This window comes from Sphaerodactylus townsendi, linkage group LG03 (assembly GCF_021028975.2).
Source record: "Sphaerodactylus townsendi isolate TG3544 linkage group LG03, MPM_Stown_v2.3, whole genome shotgun sequence".
Lineage (NCBI taxonomy): Eukaryota > Metazoa > Chordata > Lepidosauria > Squamata > Sphaerodactylidae > Sphaerodactylus > Sphaerodactylus townsendi.
In genome coordinates, this window is record NC_059427.1 from 177,256,287 (window position 1) to 177,279,967 (window position 23,681).

Genomic DNA, 23,681 nt, shown 5'->3' on the forward strand with positions numbered 1-23,681 from the left:
GGGGGGGGGGTGGGGGGGGGGGGGGGTGGGGGGGGGGGGGGGTGGGGGGGGGGGGGGGTGGGGGGGGGGGGGGGTGGGGGGGGGGGGGGGTGGGGGGGGGGGGGGGTGGGGGGGGGGGGGGGTGGGGGGGGGGGGGGGTGGGGGGGGGGGGGGGTGGGGGGGGGGGGGGGTGGGGGGGGGGGGGGGTGGGGGGGGGGGGGGGTGGGGGGGGGGGGGGGTGGGGGGGGGGGGGGGTGGGGGGGGGGGGGGGTGGGGGGGGGGGGGGGTGGGGGGGGGGGGGGGTGGGGGGGGGGGGGGGTGGGGGGGGGGGGGGGTGGGGGGGGGGGGGGGTGGGGGGGGGGGGGGGTGGGGGGGGGGGGGGGTGGGGGGGGGGGGGGGTGGGGGGGGGGGGGGGTGGGGGGGGGGGGGGGTGGGGGGGGGGGGGGGTGGGGGGGGGGGGGGGTGGGGGGGGGGGGGGGTGGGGGGGGGGGGGGGTGGGGGGGGGGGGGGGTGGGGGGGGGGGGGGCTGATGGGAATTGTAGTTCCTGAACATCTGGAGAGCCGCAGGTTCCCTACCCCTGGCCTAGTGCCTTGGGGCTTTCGGTTTTACAGGCTCTTTTCCTAACCTGTTTTTGCTTCTGTCTCACAGGGACCAACACCCTCGCATTGGGGACATCCTGCAGAAACTGGCTCCGTTCCTTAAGATGTATGGTGAATATGTCAAGAACTTTGATCGCGCCATGGAGCTGGTCAGCACCTGGATGGAACGCTCAGCACAGTTCAAGGGCATTATCCATGAAGTGCAGGTCAGCTGGCTTATAGTCTGTGCTATAGTTGATAACCTCTCAAATGCTTTCCCCAGCTGAAAATGCATCATGAGGACTCCCTGTAGGAAAAGGACCTAGTGGTTAGCACAACCTCTAGGCATGTGGGGTGTTTCCTTCCTGTGTCTTTTCAGCGCATAGAAAATTTGATGCCTTGAATTGAACTGTGTGCATTAATCTAAAACAGAGGGTCTAGGAAAGAATGTCCCTCCCCAGTTAACCTTTGTCTTGATCTCTCTTGTTTTGTGGTGGTGCAGCTGACTTGAGGGCAGCGGCACAGGGCTTGCAAGGCAAGAGATGTTCAGAGGTGGCTTGACATTGTCTTTGTGTGGTGACCCTGAACTTCCTTGGTGGTCTCCCATCCAAGTACTTACTAGAAGCCACCCTGCTTAGCTTCTAAGGTCTGATCAGACCGGGTGAGCCTGGCCTATCCAGGCCAAGGCAGGAGACTGACAGAGGAGGTTTGCCATTCTCTGCCTCCTGTGTAGCAACCTTGGATTTCCTTGGTGGTTTCCCAACCAAGTACGAACCAGGGCTGACCATGCTCACCTCTGAGATCTGATGAGATCAGGCTAACCCAGGCCATACAAGTCAGGAATTTTATACAGTTTGCTTCATACAGATGAGGGGGGGAAAAACTCTGGTCCGAGAGGGTTAAGAGTGGTCCATTTGTGGCCAAATTAAGATTGAACAAAATCTGAGTGTTGAGATTTCTGCTTATGCCCCCGCAGGGAGGCTTGCTTTAGATTCTCAATAGTTCATGGGGTCTGGATGCCCCTTCAGGGTCAGACACTTTGCCATTCAGAGGGAAATCAGGACAGGCAGCTCACTTCAGGCCCTTCTGTGTTGCAGCGAGAAGAGATCTGCGGAAACCTGACCCTGCAGCATCATATGTTGGAGCCGGTCCAGCGGATCCCTCGCTACGAGCTGCTACTGAAGGATTATCTCCTTAAACTGCCCCAGGACTCGCCCGATTGCAAGGATGCCCAGAGTGAGTGCAGCCCGGGGCGGGTGGGTGTGGGAGCCAAGCAGGGCAGGCCCATCTGTTATGGGTGTGATATGCCACTGCAAATGTCGAATGGGAGAACTGTGGTGGTGTCAAGCTGCTTGGTGCATTGTTTAAGGATGCTGGATTTTCCTTATATTCAGCAGAATATATTTAGTAACAGTTGGTGAATGGAGGCGGCTGGGGTGGAGCGGAAAGCCAACCCAGCTGTACATGTGGTTGAATGGCTAGTCCGGGGGCTGGGAACCCGCGGCTCGCGAGCCGCAAATGGCTCTTTTGAGCTTGTGGTGCGGCTCCCAGCCCCTTCCTGGCCAGTGTGGGGAATTCCCCCACCGCTGGGAGAGAAAACAGTGGCGTCGGCCGACGCTGGGACGCCACCCGCTCCCAAGCAGGGAGCTTGGGGAATCCCCCCCCCCTGCCACAGAGGCGGGGGGAGAGATCAGCGCTTGGTCAGCCCGAACATGCTGGGAATCCTCGAGGTGCAGCTCCATTAATGTTCTTTTCCAGGGAAAATGGGTCCAAATGGCTCTTTGAGTGTAAAAGATTGCTGACCCCTGAGCTAGCCCTTTGGTCACAGAGCCAGTCCCCATCCCATTTAACTTGCCTTTTGGATTGGCAGCAGGGTGGGGGTGGGGGTTCTCTAGTTGCTGATCTGAATGGGAAACTGGATTCTAAACTGGATCCCCTCCATCTCAACCAGTGATATTCTGAGCACATTTATCCCATTCTAAACCCATGGACTTCAATGGCCTTGTAGAAGTCTGCTTAGCATATTTTCAGAGGGTAGCCATGTTGGTTTGCAGAAGAACAACTAGATCGGAGTCTAGTAGTCCCTTAGAGACCAACCAGATATTTGGGGTATACCCTTTCCAGCTTGTACCTCAATATACCCTATATCTATGGGTGAGCTGCTGGACTCAAATTGGCTTCGGACGGCTCTGTAAATGACGCCGACGTTTGTGTCGAGTGTTTCTGCTTCCAGTTTGGTTCGGGAGCACGTGGAGTCAGGCACGTTGAATTAATGTCCTTTCCTCTCCTTCCCATCTCAGAGTCCCTTGAACTTATCGCAACGGCAGCTGAGCACTCGAACGCCGCCATCCGCAAAATGGTAAGACTTGAAGGAATCTTTGATATTGTAGGTGGGGATGTTGTGGTTGTCTTCTTGGTTCTGAAGTTCCAGAGCATATGCTTCTACGAACCAGAGACGTGCCCCAGGCACATCCGTACTGCGACCTCCAGCGACGTGCCTGAGCCACCCAGCCTAGACTGTTCTGCTTGGAAAACCAGGGTGGGCTTATGGGGGGGTTTCTTCACCCTGCCTGATCCTAAAATCAACGATTTTCAAGAGCATGGTGGAGTCTTGAACTTGTGCCTCTCCCGTCTACACCCAACATTCTACCTGCTGACTGTAACCCTCTGTAGGAGAGAATGCACTCATTGCTGAAGGTTTATGAACTCTTGGGAGGCGAGGAAGATATAGTGAGCCCCACCAACGAGCTTATCAAGGAAGGCCATATTCTGAAGCTGTCTGCTAAGAATGGGACCACGCAGGACCGCTACCTGATCTTGGTGAGAGGTTGTGGTGGAAGTCCGCCCCACCCCCTTAAAAACCTTAAACACTCAGGAAAGGTGTAGAAGGAATCCTTCCGCTTTATACAGTTTCAATGTCAACTTTCCTTTTTTGGTCCAGTTCAACGATCGCTTGCTGTACTGTGTGCCAAAGCTGCGTCTGATTGGACAGAAGTTTGGAGTCCGTGCTCGCATAGACGTGGAGGGGATGGAGGTAAGTGAAAGTGGGGTTTATAGGAAATTAAACTCCTGGGAGACCCTCTAAGGTGAAACATGGAATGTATTATTTAGAAGGGTGGGGGGAGGAAAGAAGCCAATCTCACTCAAGGCTCCTGTCTCATCTTGTGGGTAGGGAAAGGAAAAAACAACATGATACGTTTGGGTTCAAATGGTAGGGGTAGGTGACACAAGTTAAGTCTGTGGGCTGGTTGACCCCTGTATGTCCATCATTTGGTGACTCGTGGATAGATGAATGTGTAAATGCATGCCATAGAAACGTGTGTTATCTGAGGAGACACAGAAAATTCTATTGGGGGTATTTGATTGCTAGCAATTGATTCCCATGTGCTAGTGATTTCTCGGAGCTGCAGTTGTTCGAATGCATGTGTGAACCAACTCTGTGTCTCCGTCTCTCCTTCTGTGCAGTTGAAAGAGTCCAGCAGCCTCAATGTGCCCCGGACCTTCCTTGTATCGGGGAAACAGCGATCCCTAGAGCTCCAAGCCAGGTACAATCAGCAATTCCAAATGCATCTTTTGGCCATGATCCAGCAGCAGCGATTTGCTGCCCCAGTAATTCATGTTTGTTTTTCTTGGCTTCCATTGGCTCACCCCAGTAATGACTCTGTTTCCCTCCAGCCATTTCTCTCCATTTTTTCCAGTCACCCCAGATCAGGCTAAGTGGCAAATCCCTTTCACAGTCCCCTGTGAATGCCATGGTAGCATGCCATTTTTGGTGGTTCTTTTTTTTAAAAAAAGCTTTTATTTTGAACCTAGTGCATAGAAATCTCAATTAATACTCATAACAATACATTCATAGAAAAAATTGCATGAAGGATATTATGCCTAATAAAGACAGAAGAAATATAAATAAATGGTTTAAATCAATGGGTATAAATTATATGGTTTTACCAAGGGAAACCATAGAGTTACAAGGGTTTTCAGAAGATATTAGATGACTGATGTATTGAGGTGGAAGCAAATTTGGCCACTTCTCAAAAAATGGCTTCTGTCTTTTACTGTTCTTGGTCTCAAGTTGTATTGTCATTTTATTGATGGTTAGAGGATTTGAATATGAGTATATCTAGAATGTGTGGGATACGATTGCTGTTATTTTATCTTAAATACCTTCTCACTTGTTCCTTAGCCTTCATGCACTTTGTTTTTCCTTCCCAATGGTAAGAACGTAGTAATCGATACAAGATATTCAATGGCTATCATCTCCTATTTCAATTATTTCCGGAGAAGAACTTATATAGAAGTGTAAATTGCAGGTTTTCATACCAATGCGCATATTTTGTGTTGAATATTTCAACCTGGGCAATATTTCCATATTATGTATGATGCAATGAAATCTATACAGCCTCTTCAACTAGATTTGAATCCAGTTGGACCTTAGAGGCCGACAAGACTTTTGGGTTATGAGCTTTTGACTGTCAAAGCTCCTGTTGTCTGAGATCAAGTGCCTGACGTAAGGAGTTTTGAAAAACTCGTACCCTGGAAATTTTGTTAGTCTCTACGAGGCTGCAGGTCTTGAATCTAGTTGTTTTACTGTAGACCAAGACAGCTACCCTCTCAAACTATCTATAGAGATTGAATTCATGTCTGTTTGAAAATTTATTTGTTTGGGTACTCGCCCTAAAACGTCGGTGAACTATTTGTCATTTTTAGGACTGAAGAGGAGAAGCGAGATTGGATCCAGGTAACTGCTAATCTCTCTTACCTGCCCCATAAGGCATTCATTGACCTACCTTTGTCCCTGATAGTTCCTGTGAAATCTCCCATTCGTTAGCTAGTAATGCACTATGTGGGATCCCTAGATTACATGCACATAGAGAGTAGTTGTTGTGGGTTTTCCGGGCTGTGTGGCCGTGATCTGGTAGATCTTGTTCCGAATGTTTCACCTGCATCTGTGGCTGGCATCTTCAGAGGTGTATCACAGAGAGAAGGCTGTGTAACTTTGGAACAAGATCTACCAGACCACGGCCACACAGCCTGGAAAAAACCCCACAACAACCAGTTGAATTCGGCCGTGAAAGCCTTCGACAATGCATTGCACATAGAGAGGTTCTACCAGTCCAGTTGAAGGGAGAGTGCCTAGGAGAGTCTGTCTGTCTTCCATCAAGAATAATGCGATTTGGCATAACCTTGTACTATGTTGGCTCCTAACTGTATAGAGTCTGATCTCACAGACTATCATACCTACTGACATTGCATATCTTACCAGTGGGAGCAATAGGTGTGCATCTTATGATGCAGCAGCTGTGTGGCATTAGGGGGATTGGACAGGTTTGTTACCCATACTAGGTACACAGCAGGTGGCTCACCATACCTGTGAACTGACATGAGTGCCTCCTGAATGACAGGGAGAGGAACAGTGAAATCCTAAGCAAGTGTACTTAAAATCCTACTGAAGTCTACTCAGTAGGGTTTATTCTCAGGAAAGTATTCATAGGATAGCACTGGAAGAGGCTGAAAGTCACAGGAAGATGAGTGAAAGTTTGGGGAGGGGTAAGAACACACACACACACCCCGGTGTGTTCCAACAGCAACTGGGGCTGGAGGAACGGGTGAGCACAGGAATTCCCTAAGGACACTCGTCCTTTCCTTGGCCTCCCTCCACCAAAGGAGACCGGGGCTCGACTTCCCTTCTCAGTTCAGAGATCTGTTTGTCTTGTGGCAACAAATGCATCATTGTTAAAACCACCAGGCGATCCAGGCAACGATTCAGAAGCATGAACAGACTCTGGAGACGTTCAAGCAGCTGATCAGCGAGGATGAAACGCCGCCCAATTCGCCTGTGAGTCTCTGCGGTGTGTGTGCGTGAATCCGTGCCCTTAGGGGGCGAGTGAGCTCTTTGCTGCCATGAAAAGTTTTAATTTGTGTTGAGACTTGGCTGAGCTCAGGGGTTTTCAGAGCACTTGGAATCTTGTTGGATTAAAGGGGAACGGACATATCATGTGGTGTGCATTCCGAGTATGATTCCCAGCATTCCTGGGGCTTCCCCATTTAATCCAGAGGAAAAAAATTAAATCTCTTTTTCCCCTCTGGTTTAAAAGGGGGGCTGTGTGCAAGAGAAACATGTGCTCAGATATCCCACCCATAACCACTGCTGCAGGAGAGTGAGCTGTGCTCTGCCTTTAATATTCTTTGGGGATTTTCCCTATTTCTCTGCTGAGCTGTAGCAGCATTACAGCATGGCTCGGTGAAGGAACAGAGTGTGTTGGGTTGTTCCAGGCTAGCAGGAGCGGGGAGTCCTGACCAAACCATTGTGTTGGTGCTTTTGTGCAGGTGTGATGGGGAAATAGTGGAAGGGGCTGGGAGGTGGAAGCAGTGGCAGTGAGCAATGTGGTTACAGATAGGTGCAGATGCACCTGCTACCTGTTTCCATGGTGGTTGCTGCTGTTGCTGTGGCACAGAAGAAGAAGAGGAGTTTGGATTTATATCCCCCCTTTCTCTCCTGTAGGAGACTCAAAGGGGCTGACAATCTCCTTTCCCTCCCCCCCCCCCCACAACAAACACCCTGTGAGGTAGGTGCGGCTGGGAGAGCTCAGAAGAACTGTGACTAGCCCAAGGTCACCCAGCTGGCGTGTGTTGGAGTGCACAGGCTGATCTGAATTCCCCAGATAAGCCTCCATAGCTCAGGCGGCAGAGCGGGGAATCAAACCCAGTTCCTCCAGATTAGAGTACACCTGCTCTTAACCACTTCGCCACTGCTGCCCACAGGTCCTCTCAGGCCCTCATCTGTGCAAAGACTAGCATGGTTTCTTTTACTCTGCATAATTTATTCTGCTTTGCAGGGCAGGGCAGGGCAAGAAGGTCTTCAAGGCCCCCTGGGAAAACATTTTCAGCCACCTTTCCAGTTTCCACATGCGTTATTTAAAAAAAGAAAAATTCCAGGAAACCTGTAAGAGGCTACCACGCGAATGGTTGTAGTGGTTAAGAGCAGGTGGATTTCAATATGAAGAACTGGGTTTGATTCCCCACTCCTCTACATGAGTGGCGGACTCTTTATCTGGTGAACTGGATTTGTTTCCACACTCCTACATTCCTGCTTTGACCTTGGGCTAGTCACAGTTCTCTCAGAATTATCTCAGCCCACCTACCTCACAAGGTGATTATATGTTTATGATGAAGAAGAAGAAGAAGAAGAGGAGTTTGGATTTTTATCCCCTCTTTCTCTCCTGCAGGAGACTCAAAGGGGCTGACAATCTCCTTGCCCTTCCCCCCTCACAACTGTGACCAGCCCAAGGTCACCCAGCTGGCATGTGTGGGAGTGCACAGGTTAATCTGAATTCCCCAGATAAGCCTCCACAGCTCAGGCAGCAGAGCTGGGAATCAAACCCGGTTCCTCCAGATTAGATACACGAGCTCTTAACCTCCTACGCCACTGCTGCTCCTATGATGCTATGTTATGTTTATTGATCCTATGTTATTGATGCATTTATTTATGGTTGTTCTACAATGTTATGTTGATTGATGCTATCATGTTGTTGTGCACCATCCTGAGCCTTTCGGGGGAGGGCGGTATATTAACTAAATATATTAATCCCATCCCATCCCAAGGTGTCTGCTGTGGGGAGGGGAAGGGAAAGGAGTTTGTAAGCTGCTTTGAGACTCTTTATGGTTGAGAAAAGTGGGGCATACATCCAAACTCCTCCTCTTCTCTTCTGTTCTGCACTCCCAGAAATGGAAATACAACCTTCTGGTACTTTTCCGTGTGTGCATATTAACCGTCTCCATTGTCTGCTGTGCCTGCAGGGGAGTGAGCTGGGACGACGGGCGCCCACGCCGATCCGGGAGAAGGAGGTGACCATGTGTATGCAGTGCAAGGAGCCCTTCAATGCTCTCACCAAGCGTAGACATCATTGCCGGGCTTGCGGCCACGTGAGTGTCGGCCCGAGGGGGGCGGGGGCTGCAGGTCCACAACTTTGCTTTGTTACTGCTGTCCCACTTCACGTTCCCTAGCGTGACCTCCTCGGAAGAAAGTCAAAGGAGGCATATGGTGGCCAGACTAAGGGCACTTTCAGAACAAGGCATTTCCAGTCCACTTTCACAATGGTTTGCCAATGGGTTTTGCTATTTCACACAGGAAAATCCAGCTGCAAACTGCACTGCAAGTGCATGACTTTGCACGTGCAAAAATCCCCTCACTTCATCTGCATTCTACTGTCCTATCCTGCTGCTCTTGTCAAAAGTTACCCTCTGCTCTTCGCAGGGATGCTGGTTTTTCGAACCACTCTGCCTTCAGGGAGCCCTTTTCACAGCGCTTGTCTGCTTGGTGCCTCCTGGGTGTTTTGTCATGGAATCTAAATGTCCTTCAGAGAATTCTGGGGCGTCGTTCTAGGTCAGAGCCTCCAGACTTCCTGAGCTTGTGGACGTGTTTGGAATTCTGGTGCAGGAAGGGTGGGGGGCACATCCACCCTGCACCAGAATTCCAAATGTGTCCACAATATGGCTGACAACAGAGGCATAGCCATACACAGAGAGGATGCTGAAGAGCAGAGGAGAAGAGAGACAATGAAAAAAATACATTGAGAAAGAGGGACGCGGGTGAATAAAACCAACGCTGTGGTGGCAGCTACTGTAAAAATATTATTTTAATCTGCACAGCCAATCAGAAGTCCTTCTGGGCAAGAGCCCCCCTTGACACACTTCCTAAAAGCACTTGGTGGGTGCCAAGAAGGGTGCCAGCAAGCAGCATGGCACCCACGGGCACCATATTGGGGATTCTTCATTCTAGGTTTCACGCAGGATACTTTTCAGAAAAGCAAGATCGCCTCTCCTTCTTGAGGGGCAGATTACATCCCCCAACACACAGGGGATGCAGAGATTGGATTCACTAGAGCTCTCTCTGGGCGCAGCCAGCCGTCGCCATGGCCAAACCGGAAGTCTGTGTCTGTTTCAACATTTCAAACACAAAGGAGAGAGGAACTTTAGCCATTTCTTCCCCAGCCATTTTCTTACCAGAAGAGTCCTTCTCAGCTGTTTTGACTTCTGCTGAAGACAACACACAGATATTTTACCCCAGTGGGGATAAAAACAACTTTCAGGAGGAAGGTTAAAGGCTGTTTCCACATGGAAGTTTTGCTTTGGTTTGGTGTCCAAACTGGAACAGTTTTTTTAGAGCATGTAGTCCCTTAATTGTTCACATTCTGTGATTACTTCCACTTTGCTGTGATCTTTCCCAGACCTGAAGAGGAAGAGAAGAGTTTGGATTTACACCCAGTGGTGGGATTCAAAAATGTTAACAACAGGTTCCGATGGTGGTGGGATTCAAACAGTCGCGTAGTGCCAACGGAGCAGGGTGGGCGGTACTGCAGCAGGGGCTCCGCCCTGATGCCACCTGGGTAGACAGTTTTGCAAAACAGAGTCAAGCACTGAGCAAAATCTCCCCTCCCCATCCCCATGGCACCAGGGTAGAAAGTTTTGCCAACAGGAACCAAGCACTGGGCAATCTCTCCCCTCCCCATGCCACCAGGGTAGAAAGATTTGCCAACAGAAACCAGGCACTGGGCAAACTCTGCCCTCCCCATCCCCATGGCACCAGGATAGAAACTTTTGCCAGCAGAAACCAAGCACTGGGCAAACTCTCCACTCCCCATCCCCATGGCACCAGGATAGAAAGTTTTGCCAGCAGAACCCAAGCACTGGGCAAACTCTGCCCTCCCCATCCCCATGGCACCAGGATAGAACATTTAACAAAACGCAGGACTTAGTGTGGGTGGGAGGAACAAGCTCAATTATCTCCTGGTGTTCCTGCCGCTGACCCACTCCTCTCCTACCGAGGCTTTGTATCCCCCTCCTCCGAAGGATTGTATCCTCTCCTCCAAGGGATTTCATTGGATACTTTTTAAAAGAGATCCTCACACCAGGAACTCCCATGGAGGGGAGGGGGATTAATCATTAACAGACATGCTGGGTCAATTGAAGTTGAAGTTAATCATTAACCAGCAGTTTGCAGAACTGAGGAAGATTTATCAAAGGAGTTGAAGTTAATCTTTAACAACCGGTTCAAGGAACTGAAGAAAATTTAACAAGTGGTTCCATCGAACCATTGCGAACCGGCTGCATCCCACCTTTGTTTACACCCCGTTTTTCTCAACCACAAGGAGTCTCAAAAGGCTTACAAACTCCTTCCCTTCCTCTCCGCACAATAGACACCTTGTGAGGCTGAGAGAATTCAGAGAGGACTGTGACTGAGAGCAGAAGGTCACCTAGCAGGCTATAGTGTAGGAGCAGGAAAACAAATCGAGTTCACCAGATAAGAATCTGCAGCTCATGTGGAGGAGTGGGGAATCAAACCCGGATCTCCAGATTAGGGTCCGCCGCTCTTAGTCACAATCCCATGCTGGCTCTCTGGTTTGATATGATGGAGAAAATGGTGAATGCGGGCCTGAGGCAAGCAAAGTGCAGGGGAAAGGGCTGTGTGGACATCCTGTTCATTCACAGTGGCAATGAAAGCTGCACACAGAATAATCCCTGGGTGGAAGCTTGCAGAGGCGAAGCTACCACGTGTTTTTCCAGTTTTTTTGCCTGCAGTTTTTAGACTAGCAGCACCAAAATTTCAGAGATTTTTCAGGAGACTCTCCTGATGATATCACCCAGGTTTGGTGAGGTTTGGTTCAGGGGGTCCAAAGTTATGGACTCCCAAAGGGGGTGTCCCCATCCCCCATTGTTTCCAAGTGATGCTGTTCGGGGGTGGATTCCAGCATCACAGTGGCTGCCGGGGGGAGGAAGGGGCTCAGATTTTGCACCGGGCTCCATTTTCCCTAGCTACGCCTCTGGGAAGCTGTCAGCTTCCCTCTCTTTCTGCACCATTCTCCTCCATCACAAGGCATTAACAAAAGAAGAAATGCCATGTGAGGAAAATATGCGGAAAAAGTAACAGGCAGGTCCTGACCTGGGATTGCAAACCCCCACCCCCCCACTCTGAATACCCTGCACTCTCTTGTGACAGCACGCTTCAGGGGGAGATCTGTAGAGAAGAGTAGAGCAGTACAGCATCTGCCTTGCATACAGAAGGCCCCCTGGTTCTAATCCCCGGTTCCAAAGAACCAGATAGCAGGTGATGTGCAAGACAATGGCAAACCACTGCCAGTCTGGGCAGACAATACTCTCACCTTTCTGCCACTTCATGTGTGTTCACGAATCTCTGAGCTTCCCCACTCTCAATACCCAGCATTTTCTCATGACAGCACATTTCGAGGGAAGGTTGGCTGTTGCGGAAACTTCTCCGTCACAACTGATATTCTGAGAAGCTCCAGTAGAAAGAACTCTGGAGTTCTCTGGCATGTAGTTTGAAAACCATTGGATTAGAGCAGGGTTTCTCAACCAGGATTCCATGGAACCCCAGGGTTCTGCAAGCGGTCACTAGAGGTTCCCTGGGAGATTGTGGCTTGTTAGAAAAATTATTTCAAATCTGGGCAATGCGCTATCACAGGGATAAGCAGAGGTTAAAAAAAATCTAGTTACAACTCTTTCTGAGCTGTCTAGCAGTGCTCTGTAGGACTACAGGAAAGCCGCAGGGAAAAGAGATGGGAGGGAGAGCAGTGGTGGGATCCAAAATTTTTAGTAACAGGTTCCCTCGCCAGCCCCCACTCAGCAAAGGGGGCAGAGGCGTACCTAGGCAAACCTGAGCCCTGGGCAAAAACTGAGTTGGATGCCCCCACCATGGGCAGCCACCCCACCACGACCCCCCCCCCAATTTTTTTTGCACCAGGTCATTTCTAAATCATCATCACATTATAGAAAATGCCCCAACTCACAAATCTGTACACAGCAATGGTGAAACACACAGGTTCTTTGATAGAGACTGGTGAGATAAAAGGTACGAAAGGCTGAGAATCCATGAATTGCAGTACCTGAAAGGGATTAACCCAGTTCAGGGAGTTACATTATTAGTCGTAATTGCTATATGGAACCTTCACGTTCAAAAGCAGTCTGCCTCTCGGGGAGGCGAGGGTGTGGAGATGGAAAAGCGGACCCAATTAGAAACCCCCTCTCGGCACACACAAATAATTCGTAACCCACTCTTGGGAACTGGTGAGAACCTGCTGGATCCCACCTCTGAGGAAGAGGCTGATGCACAGGCCACACTGGACAAGTCCGTTGATTTCTTGAAAAATGTACTTTACCACCCCTTCACCCCGCACGATAGAGTGTTCACATGTTTAACAATCATGTTTAACAACAGACCTACATGTGAAAACAACGTAACAAATTTTATGTTTGGCCTATACAGTGGAACCTCGGTTTTCGTTGGTAATCTGTCCGAAAAGAATCAATGAAAACCAAAACCGATGAAAACCAAGGCAAACTTTTCCATAGCAATCAATGTCAATCCAATTAACCCGTTCTAGGCACCCCAAAAAACATACCAAAAACACATTTTTGGGTGAATAAACATAGGCTGATTCCGCGTGGGACAAAAACAGTGGTGTGAAAATGGTGTGAAAATGGTGTAAAAGGGTTTAAAATGGTGTAAAAGGGTTTATATCGTTTTCACACCATTTTACACCGCTGTTTTTGGCCCATGCGGAATCAGCCATAGTGTTAAATGCTGAAAACAGTAACAAACAATAACACTGGGACTAGCTTCAGAGCCAGTGGACCAATGTCGCACCAGAGAGGTCTGTTTCTGACACCTCTTTAAGATTTGTCTGAAATGGGGCAAGACATTGTCATTAAACAAGTTGCAGACACAGTCTGCAACAGCTTTGACTGGGTGATTTTTCTCCACAAACCCCTGCACCTTACCGCAAATCAATGAAAACTGAGGCAAATCAATGAAAACCGAGGCAAATTTTTCACTGAAAAAATCAATGAAAACCAAAACCGATGAAAACCGAAGGCTATGAAAACCGAGGTTCCACTGTATTTGATCCCAAACATGTAGGGGGTCTCTGAAGCATGAAAAATATTTCTAAGGTTAAAAGAGGCTGAATTAGAGCATCTCTTGACCAGTTTATACATTGAGTAGGCCCAAATCATAAAGTTTGTTTCGTCTTCGGTTGAGTAGAGGAGGGGGGGGGGGGGGTTCTGCCTTCCTCAAAAACCTCTGCCCCTAGAAAAGAACTGTAGTCGTAAGAAGGCCAGGATGTTAATATTTTGTGTGCAAGAACTGTTCCTATTGCCACCTGCACGCAACTCTCACCTGCAAAGTGGAACAGTTTTTGGTGGCTTTATCAGTTGACTCTGTGCATAGTGTAAACTAGCTGTTAGTGATTGTTAAGTCAGCACCATTCATTTCCTGTTTACCCGCTCCTTACAGGTTGTCTGTGGAAAATGTTCCGAGTTCCGGGCTCGCCTGGTCTATGACAACAACCGACCCAACCGTGTCTGCGCCGGTTGTTACACGACGCTCCAGGGCTCCCCTGCCAGTCCCGTTCCACACCCCAATACGCCTCAACGCCGGAGATCCATTCTGGAGGTGAGGCTGGTGGGACAGCCCTGCCCTGTGAAATCCTGCTGGGAGTGGTGCGCCTTCTTTGGAAAGTGGGTAGCTTCCTGCAAGGGGTTGCGGGGGGGGGGGGGGGGGGCTCGACTTCCAGAAGGATTTCCTTGGCTTTACCAGGCTTCTGGCATTCTCATGCAAAACCTCTGCCCTGTCTTTGGGCTTTATCTCTTCCTGAAAGCCTCAGGATATTTCACCTCATAATGAGAGACTAACTTGCCAGCTAGAGAAAATGGAAGTGCTGGCAGTTGGCTTTCTTTGGGCACGGTGCCCTCTCCCTGAGCTGTGGAAAGGATAATTCCATCTCTTTTCTACAGCTCAGAAAGGGGATGCTGTGCCCTTTGTGGGGTCACCAACCTCTTTGGGCCTGTGGGCACCTTTGCAATCCTGACACAGGGTGGGTGGGCACAATCACAAAGTGACTGCCACGGGAAGCAGAGGTAGCCTCAAAATATTATTGAGGTTCTCCATAACTTTGATAGTAACAATTTGACATTTCAGGCAGAAGCCCTGCTGGGCAAACGCCCAAACCAGCCCCTTCCACTATCCAAAAGCACTTGCCGGGCGCCAGAAATGCTGCTGGCGGGCTTCCCCTGGTGGTGGGAAGTTGCGTCACTTGCAGAATTCATCTTCCGGTGACACCTGTTGCATATTGAAATGTTTTTTTCTAGTTCCAACAACTGAACCAGACCTATTGGTCCAATAACCCGGTGTTGCCTGCTCTCCAAGGTCTGAGATCCCGTGTGGTCTTAGGCAACAGGAGCAGGTTAATCCCACCCAGAGGAGAGCCTTGGCTACTGCAAGATGTAATGTGCTGCCATCAGCTCTGCTGGAGGGAAGATTCAAGAATATGGAACGTTCTAAAAGAGTTTGTTCATGTGATATGACCACGGTTGAAACACTTGACCATTCTTTGTTTCTATGCCCTAAATACAATAAGACATGCATGAAATACATGAATTCCATTTTCTTGCAATGTTCTCAGTGGCATGAGTGTTATAAGATACCCAATCTCCTGAACAGCTCTGATGTGCTCTTTTGTGAAACTGTTGCAAATTTTATACTGGAAATTAGTAATTTTAACTGTATTTCTTAACCTTGTTTTGTTTCAAAATTTTGTCCTGTTTTATATGCCAATAAAGGCTTGTGTTGTTGTGTAAACAGGGGCAGGTGCCTGTGGCCCCCTGCTTCGGAGGGGGGGGGCAAGTTTCCATCACCCTGCTTCACGGCCCCGGGGGGGGAGGAGGGGGGCAGTGTCAGTGGCTCGGCAGCAATGGCTGCTGTCTGGGGCTTGGACAGCCAGCGTGGCAGTGGTGGCTGCTTGTATCCACCTCAGACAGTGGACCTCTGGTGGCAGCAGCAGCAGCAGCAGCAACTCTTGCCTGCCTGAGACGGGGAGAGAAATGCTCCTTGCCTGGACCCCAGTCGGAGGGGTTTGATGTGGCAGGGCCTGGCAGAGGTGGTAGTGATTCTAGGGCCAACGCCAGAATCACTCACACTGCCCCTATTTCGGACAGGGTTCTTTCCCAGCTCTGCTACCTTTTAAGTGAGGCCTCCTGATCTCAGAGCTTTTCATCCCAAAACTGGGGATGACAACCCTTTCTCTGCACTCAACCCTCCTGTTACTGCAGTTCAGGTCTGGCCTGAGCTGACTCTATGGGATTGCCAGCACTACAGAGGTGGCTTCCTTTTGCTTGCTGCTAGCCCCTTTCTCGGAAAGGTCAACAGAGTAGCCCTTGATGAAGCATCCCCCTCCTCCACCAACAGAGCTTTTAAAAGGTGGAGTTTTGTGGAAGTTCTGGCTGAAAGTTTGGAGATCTGGGGAAATCGTCCAGTGGCAGAGACTCTCATCACAGCTTCCCATCCCGTTTGCTCCTTTTCTGTCTCTTCCTGGCTTCCTTTCCTCATCCCAGTTTCTATGACTTTCAACATGGAGCAAAGCACATAGCCTACTGTGCACGGTAGTTGTGAAGTGTGTTTATTTACCTTATGTATAGTCCACCTTTCCTACAGGGACTCAAGGTGGATGACACTCAAAGTACAGTCAACACAACTGGGCATTCAGTAAACCATGAAATAAGGTTTCAGAAGTGTGAAACCACCCGAAAGACCTGAAGCTTAGCATAAGTGTGTAACAGTGTGTAACAGACTTCCCTCTGTGATACCCCTCTGAAGATGCCAGCCACAGATGCAGGCGAAATGTCAGGAACAAGATCCACCAGACCACGGCCACACAGCCCGGAAAACCCACCAGAACCAACTTAGCATAAGCATTCACATGACACTTTAAGCGGTACAGAAATGACATCATAGAATCCTTACTTACTATACACAGACCCTAATCATTTATCCAGGCAGAGCCACCCTAAATAGAGTCACACCCTTCCAAGTCCATTAAGGTCAATGAACTTAAAAAGGCGTAACGTTGCTTAGGAAGGCAATAGGGTTGCCAACTTCCAGGTAGTGGCTGGAGATCTCCTGGAATTACAGTCAATCTCTGGGCAAGAGAGGTCAGCTGCCCAGGAGGAAATGGCAGCTTCAGAGGGTGGACTGTAGGGAATCCTATTCCTTCTGATCTCATCTTCCTCCCCAAATTCTACTTTCCCCACCTTCTGCCCCTAAATCTCCAGCAATTTCCTAACCAGAAAACCTAGGTGACACTGTATTGTCAAAGGCTTTCACGGCCGGATTCAACTGGTTCTGGTGGGTTTTCCGGGCTGTGTGGCCGTGGTCTGGTGGATCTTGTTCCTGACGTTTCGCCTGCATCTGTGGCTGGCATCTTCAGAGGTGTATCACAGAGGGAAGGGTGTAAGAGACTTCCCTCTGTGATGCACCTCTGAAGATGCCAGCCACAGATGCAGGCGAAGCGATCAAGTAAGATCCTAATTCAACCAGCTCCTAAGTGATACTAATAAGAATCACTGTCATGTATATTTTGAAGATCAATTTGTCTGCCTGCCTTGCTCTGACTTAAGTGATCTCTCCCTTACAGAGCTGCTCCAAGGCTGTGAGTTTGCCATGTGCATTTGGATGGCCTCAGTAGAAGGCAGGGCGCTGGGCTTGATGGATTTTTGGTGTGATACAGTGAGCGATCCCCCCCCTCACAATCTGGAAAGAAACAAAGCCCTGTGTGCTCTGTGATTGTGTTATGTATAATAGCACACACTGATTCTGCACTAAAGTAACCTAAATCCTGGAACCATGGTATAGGTTACCCAGGACTGCTTGCACATGGAGACAGGTGCATTTGCAGTGGCAATGGAGTATCCATACCAAAGTTTTCTCTGTGTTCTTGTTCCATCTCTCTGCAGTTTCCCTTTGCTCGCAACGCTGGACTAGGTCCCAGCTTTCATTTTAAAAATGGAGTAGCCATTTTTGTTGTGGAGTTATACAGAAAATCAGTGGGTACACATTTCCCCTTATAACTCTGCAACAGAAAAGCGGTGAAGACTTTATCTTCAAAAACGGAAGCTGGGGAAAAGTACAGAGTTGCACTGGATCATTACAACATCTGTAGTGACGTAGTGATTGTATTTTTTGTTAAAGCCCCACGGTAGGGCGTAGGTCCTGGCAGACTTCTGTCAGGAAAACGGTGCCCATATTTGGGTGCTGTGTGGTTTCCGGGCTGTATGGCCGTGTTCTAGCAGCATTCTCTCCTGACGTTTCGCCTGCATCTGTGGCTGGCATCTTCACAGGATCTGATGTTGGGAAAGCAAGTGGAGTATATATATCTGTTGGAGTGTCCAGGGTGGGTGGAGAAACATTGTCTGTGAGTAACAAAGAAGGCAACCAGGTCAATAGTTGAGGGCACCTGAATAGAAGTATGAGTAACAATGAAGACTATAGTAACAATGAGTAACAATGAAGACTATTGTTACTCATACTTCTATTCAGATGCCCTCAACTATTGACCTGGTTGCCTTCTTTGTTACTCACAGACAATGTTTCTCCATCCACCCTGGATACTCCAACAGATATATATACTCCACTTGCTTTCCCAACATCAGATCCTCTGAAGATGCCAGCCACAGATGCAGGCGAAACGTCAGGAGAGAATGCTGCTAGAACACGGCCATACAGCCCGGAAACCACACAGCACCAAAGTGATTCCGGCCGTGAAAGCCTTCGACAATACGGTGCCCATATTAATGCAGTCTTCCCATTGCATGTGTGGAAAAGGTGTTTTGATTGCAGCATGTTTTTGTGTAGATGGGCGGGCTGGCTGCCTCTTGACTTGCTGTGGGTCTGACAAGCCTCTCTACTTCTCCCCTCTTCTGCAGAAACAGGCTTCAGTGGTGGCAGAGAACAGCGTCATCTGCAGTTTCTTGCACTACATGGAGAAAGGAGGGAAGGCCTGGCATAAGGGCTGGTTTGTCATCCCTGAAAACGAGCCCCTTGTTCTCTACATCTACGGAGCCCCACAGGTATGTTCATGCCCTGCTTCTCTCCCCACAACTTAACTTGGAGGACAGGCAGTGTGACTGTAGTATGGTAGGAGGGGTATAAAACAACGAGCAGAGGGTGAAAATGGGAGGAATTCTATTATTCTGCCCTTTTCAACAGGACTGGGTGAGTGAGTGAAGTGGTAAGTAATGGGTTCAAGACCAGCTGAACAAATTCATGATCCAAGGCTATGCAACTCATTGCCACCAGGTGCTGAAGTGTCAATGACAGCCAACAGTTTAAATAAGTACTAGAAGAGTCCATGGAGGTTGTTACAGTGGCGTAGGAGGTTACGAGCTCATGTATCTAATCTGGAGGAACCGGGTTTGATTCCCAGCTCTGCCGCCTGAGCTGTGGAGGCTTATCTGGGGAATTCAGATTAGCCTGTACACTCCCACACACGCCAGCTGGGTGACCTTGGGCTAGTCACAGCTTCTCAGAGCTCTCTCAGCCCCACTTACCTCACAGGGTGTTTGTTGTGAGGGGGGAAGGGCAAGGAGATTGTCAGCCCCTTTGAGTCTCCTGCAGGAGAGAAAGGGGGGATATAAATCCAAACTCTTCTTCTTCTTCTTCTACTTGCCCTTGACAGGCCATTTTATCTGTTGAGCACTGCAGTCTGCGAAGTGCATTTGTGAAAAGGCACACAGGACTGAAGAGAGAGGCAACCCCCTCACTGTGCTCTGTGTCACCCTGACAGCTCATTAAATGCCTAGATTCTCCATGCAGAGCAAGGGAGCCTGGGCAGCTACGCAGCACGGCCAACCGAAGAGGAAGGGGGCTGATTCAGTTCCGCCTCCATATTGCTCATCTTCTCAGTTCCAGCCTTTGTTCCTCTGAGAGCCAGCGTGGTGCCGTGGTTAAGAGTGGTGGACTCTAATCTGGAGAACTGGGTTTGATTCCCCACTCCTCTGCATGAGCGGCAAACTCTTAACTGGTGAACTGGACTTGTTTCCCCGCTCCTCCACATGAAACCTGGTGGGTGACCTCGGGCTAGTCACCATTCTCTCAGAACTCTCTCAGCCCCACCTACCTCACAGGGTGTCTATTGTGGGGAGAGGAAGGGAAGGATTGTAAAATGCTTTGAGACTCCTCACAGGAGAGAAAGGCAAGCTATAAGTCCGTGGTGGCGAACCTTTGGCACTCCAGATGTCATGGACTACAATTCCCATCAGCCCCTGCCAGCATGGCCAATTGGTCATACTGGCAGGGGCTGATGGGAATTGTAGTCCATAACATCTGGGGTGCCAAAGGTTCGCCACCACTGCTAGAAGTCCTCTTACTTCTCATGTGAGAGAGTGGGCTCAGTTTGGAGCAGGGCCCTATTTCTATCCCCGTGGTGGCGAACCTTTGGCACTCCAGATGTCATGGACTACAATTCCCATCAACGCCTGCCAGCATGGCCAATTGGCCAATCTGGCAGGGGCTGATGGGAATTGTAGTCCATAACATCTGGAGTGCCAAAGGTTTGCCACCACGGTTCTATCCCCTTCTCCTGAGAATGGGGCGGCTTGCTCCGTTCCGCCCAGAGGGCTCTCCCTCGTCACTAGAAAGCAGAAGTGTCCACCCAACATGAGTGCTCGCTCGCTGACTCCTGAGGTACCTCTGCAGGCAGAATGTACAGCCACCCAGCAAATGGGTCTCAGGCAGCACAGCACCTTTAGCTTGCTTGTAGCCTCTGCTTCGACTGCTCAGTTTGACTGTCGTCCCGCAGGATGTGAAGGCTCAGCGTTCAATGCCTCTGATTGGCTTCGAGGTGAGCCTCCCCGACCCTGGGGAGCGGGTGGATCGCCGCCATGCCTTCCGGATCAGCCAGAGCCACCTGTGCTGGTATTTCAGCCCTGAGACGGAGGAGCTGAGGCAGCGATGGATGGAGGTGCTGAGCCGGGCGGGTCGCGGAGAAGAAGGCAAGGGACCGCCTTCCATCTTAGAGGCAGACGAAGATACGGAGGCCGAGGAGGCAACCTAACGGTGGAAGCTGGGGGACGAGGAGCAACGGACTCTGACTGCCCAGGGCTTGCTCCCCGTTCTCTGACCAGGATACTTGAACGTTTTTCTCTCTCCGGCACTTTCTCCCCTTTGTCAGCATTAACAATCTGTCATGAGTCCCCTCGTGCCTCTTTCCTATAAAGGCCTGTACTTAGCCAAGATCTTCCTTGCCGCCAGTAGCTGCAGAAACTGTGCACCTGCAGTGAGGTTGCTTGGGGATGTTTCCGATTCCCAGGTGCAGCAGGGAATAAGCAAAACCATCCTCTGGCTGCTTCCACCTGGAAGGATGTTCCACGTAGCATTATTGACACAGCCAATTTGTTAGTGTTCGAGCGTCTATGAATGGCAGCCTTCTTTTCCCTCCCATATATGCTTCACAGCAACTCTGCATTTGGTCTTGAGGGCATGCTCCTAATGGCTACTGTGGTGATTCACCACCCTTTTCTTGTTCCTTTTTTCTCCCATGCATGCGCTATAGTTCTCTACCGATTCTAATGATATCTGAAATGGAATTAGAATGGTGGCAATAGACCGTTATGGCACTATAGAAAAAGCCGTCTGTTGGTGCTGTCGCAGTTGCCCAGTTTTTAATGTCTCCAGAAAGACCTCCGATGGTGTTTATCATGCTAGGTAGCAAGTAATTAATTTTTGAGGGCCGGCTGGTGAGCGTCGAAGGGACGACCTGTTTTCTTTTTAAATGCCCTCTGCTGGCCCGGCAGGGGGAAAGTGCCAGGGAAATGGTACTGATGGGGGCAAGGGAGTTGCGGCCCACAAAAACGCATGACGTTCCTTCCACAAAGTAGGCTGAAAACTTGAATGGCATTCTTTGCAAAGAAAAAAACAAAAAAACACCCCGCAGGATTAAAGTAGGAAGAAGTGAATTGAGGATGGGAAAGACCTAAAATCAGGCCGATTGCTGGATGATATCATACAGAAGCTCCGCCCAAGAGCGCTCCAGTTTTGAGTCAAGGTGGAGAAAAACCTCCGTGTGGAAGCAGCGTCTCCCTCCCCAGGGAAAAACAGACACGAGAGGGCAGTTTTCTTTGCTTGGGTTCTGCGTCTCCCCTCCGTGTTCTTCCACCCTCCCCAGCTTTTCAAGTGTGGACCAAGATCTGTTCTTCCAATCAGTACTGCTTATTTAGCACTTACTGGTCATCTGTTCATTGCAGTATTTTGAGAGGGGGAAAGGAGCTGAAAGATCAATGTGGAAACTGTTGTTCCAGTGGACGTGGAAGGCCCCATGCCGAGTGTGGGATTTTTCTAATGCGATCCCTCTTCCCACTAAAGGCTCATCTCATTCTGCCTCAGATTTAACCAATGGGCTATCCTTCGCTATGACTTGAAACCTCTCTCTCTCTCTGGAACCAGATCCAGCTTGAAGTCCTTGCTGGATGGGAGATAAGGGCTAGTTTGAAACCTGTGGTCTTTATCTTGCTACACCTGAAGTTCCCAACATCTGGGAGTCTAAGTACCTTTAACATTCTGACATGGCGTGGTTTTTTTCAGCCACAAAACGGCTGCTGCATCTTACCTTCCATCATATCTTCAATCCTTATGTTGTTGGGGGTGCTACTGCTAAAGCAATGTTTTTTTTAAAAAAATCTGCACCACCAATCAAATCTCCCGTGGCCCCACAAGCCCCTACTATCCTAGAAATCGGAAGGCCCTGTGGAGTCCATGGGCACCCTGCTGGGGATCCCTGTGCTACACCAAGCCCTGTCTACCTGGTGGGGACGCTCTCCCTTGCTAAATGGCCACCTGCCATCATTCGCTGGTCCCCTTTACAGCACTGTTTCTGAGCTGTACACCAGATACCCAACCCAGCCAAAACTTGCCTTGTACAAACCTCAGTAAAGAGAATGGGGCTGCACAGTCCTACCATGCCTGCTCTGCCAGCCGGTGACCAAAGTGCTCTAATCTGCAAGCAGGGTTCCAAAATGCTTCTCTGAAATGCAGAAAGGAAATAAAGGTTCCTCCAACTAACTCCAGTTAAAATGCCTGCTACAAAGGCAGCAATAGATCGGAGTGGATGCTGTTTGAGCGAGCTGATCTGTTTGCAGCGGTCTGCTGTAACTGCCTCCTGGTAATTTGGGGGGGAAGAATGCACTCGAGCACAGGTGGTACGAAGCAGGTGATTGTGAATACGGTCAGGGCCGCACCTGAGTGATGCAGCCCATTCATTTCAGAGTTGGTGGAGGGATCGTGTTGCTGTCAGACCAAATATTCGTGACAACCACCATTCAAATGCTGGTGGCATCTCACAGATCACATCTGAAGACAGCGGCGCTCCCTTGACCTTTTGAAGCTGCTAAGGTGAGGCTGCCCCCTGAGCCTGGGTTTCAGTTTTACCTGCCTTGTCTTAATGGTTACTAATACAAGCCTCCCGGGCCGAGGCTTGAAGCAGGTGAGCCTCATAGCAACACAGTGGTTGTGCAGCAAGTGGTCTTGCTAGATGATGTCGGGAGGGAAGATGGTTATTCCAAAGGCAGATACAAACCCGACACCTGAAGCTTTTCTCCAGTGCAGCTGGCTTCCGCTCCTTGATATGATGCACTTTTAGAAGAGCTGAATTCTCTCTGCATCCTTAACTGGACTACCATGGAGCTTTCTGTGCTAGTTCAGATACTGCTTCCCCCCCCCCCCCCCCCCCCCCAGTACTGCTCCAGTGTCCAAATGGGAGTGGGACACCTCCTCCCCCTTTTCCTAACTGATCTTTCCGCTTGTTGGAGGTAGGTTTCCTGGTGGTGCCTGGTGGGCCATTTCCCTCTCCCTCCATGGTGTAGAGCTAGTGCATGTAACTTTTATATTAAGAAGGACTCAGTATTAAGGGATATACAAAATCTTTCTTACCTAAATAATATTTTATTGTTGTTCATGTATAGTGGCTGGCCACTACAGAGGTTAGGGCAAGGGAGCTTCTACTGACAGAAGTGCCCTTTCCCACAACCAAGATTTGTGTATTGTCCATTTTACTTTTTAGTTTCATTGTTGTATTTTTATTTCCTGTGTCCATTTTTTTTTAAAAAAAATAGAGGATTCTGGGGTTTTTTGGTTATGTTTGTCTCTTGGTTTCCACAAGGGCTCTCGCACAACCATTCTCTTCTAGAGATGGAGGAGGGTGAGGAGGCAGGGAAAGAAGGGGAAAGCTGGCGTGAGTTTTGTCTTCCACAAACTGGACATCTTGAAATGGGGCCAGATGGGA

At 49.7% G+C, this 23,681-nt stretch overlaps 1 protein-coding gene across 2 annotated transcripts; it reads left to right on the top strand.

The window, feature by feature from the left end:
* Positions 1-633: 633 nt before the first annotated feature.
* FGD1 (FYVE, RhoGEF and PH domain containing 1) lies at positions 634-23,534 on the top strand. Of its 2 annotated transcripts, none has more exons than XM_048491067.1 (12): positions 634-785; positions 1,656-1,794; positions 2,859-2,917; positions 3,232-3,378; positions 3,500-3,592; positions 4,024-4,103; positions 5,266-5,296; positions 6,305-6,394; positions 8,356-8,481; positions 13,868-14,026; positions 18,331-18,474; positions 20,205-23,534. In XM_048491067.1, the coding sequence occupies exons 1-12, from the start codon at positions 684-686 to the stop codon at positions 20,457-20,459; spliced, it is 1,425 nt and encodes a 474-aa protein (XP_048347024.1). In that variant the 5' UTR covers positions 634-683; the 3' UTR covers positions 20,460-23,534. The 2 variants fall into 2 exon arrangements, with proteins under 2 accessions (XP_048347024.1, XP_048347026.1); XM_048491069.1 differs by having other exon boundaries at positions 13,868-14,091; positions 20,205-20,334.
* Positions 23,535-23,681: the final 147 nt, after the last annotated feature.

Coding starts and splice junctions, on each gene's coding strand:
- FGD1 (XM_048491067.1), top strand. CDS start 684: ATGTATGGTGAATATGTCAAGAACTTTGATCGCGCCATGGAGCTGGTC. Junction 3,379..3,499: donor AGGACCGCTACCTGATCTTG/GTGAGAGGTTGT, acceptor TTTTTGGTCCAG/TTCAACGATCGCTTGCTGTA. Junction 3,593..4,023: donor TAGACGTGGAGGGGATGGAG/GTAAGTGAAAGT, acceptor CCTTCTGTGCAG/TTGAAAGAGTCCAGCAGCCT.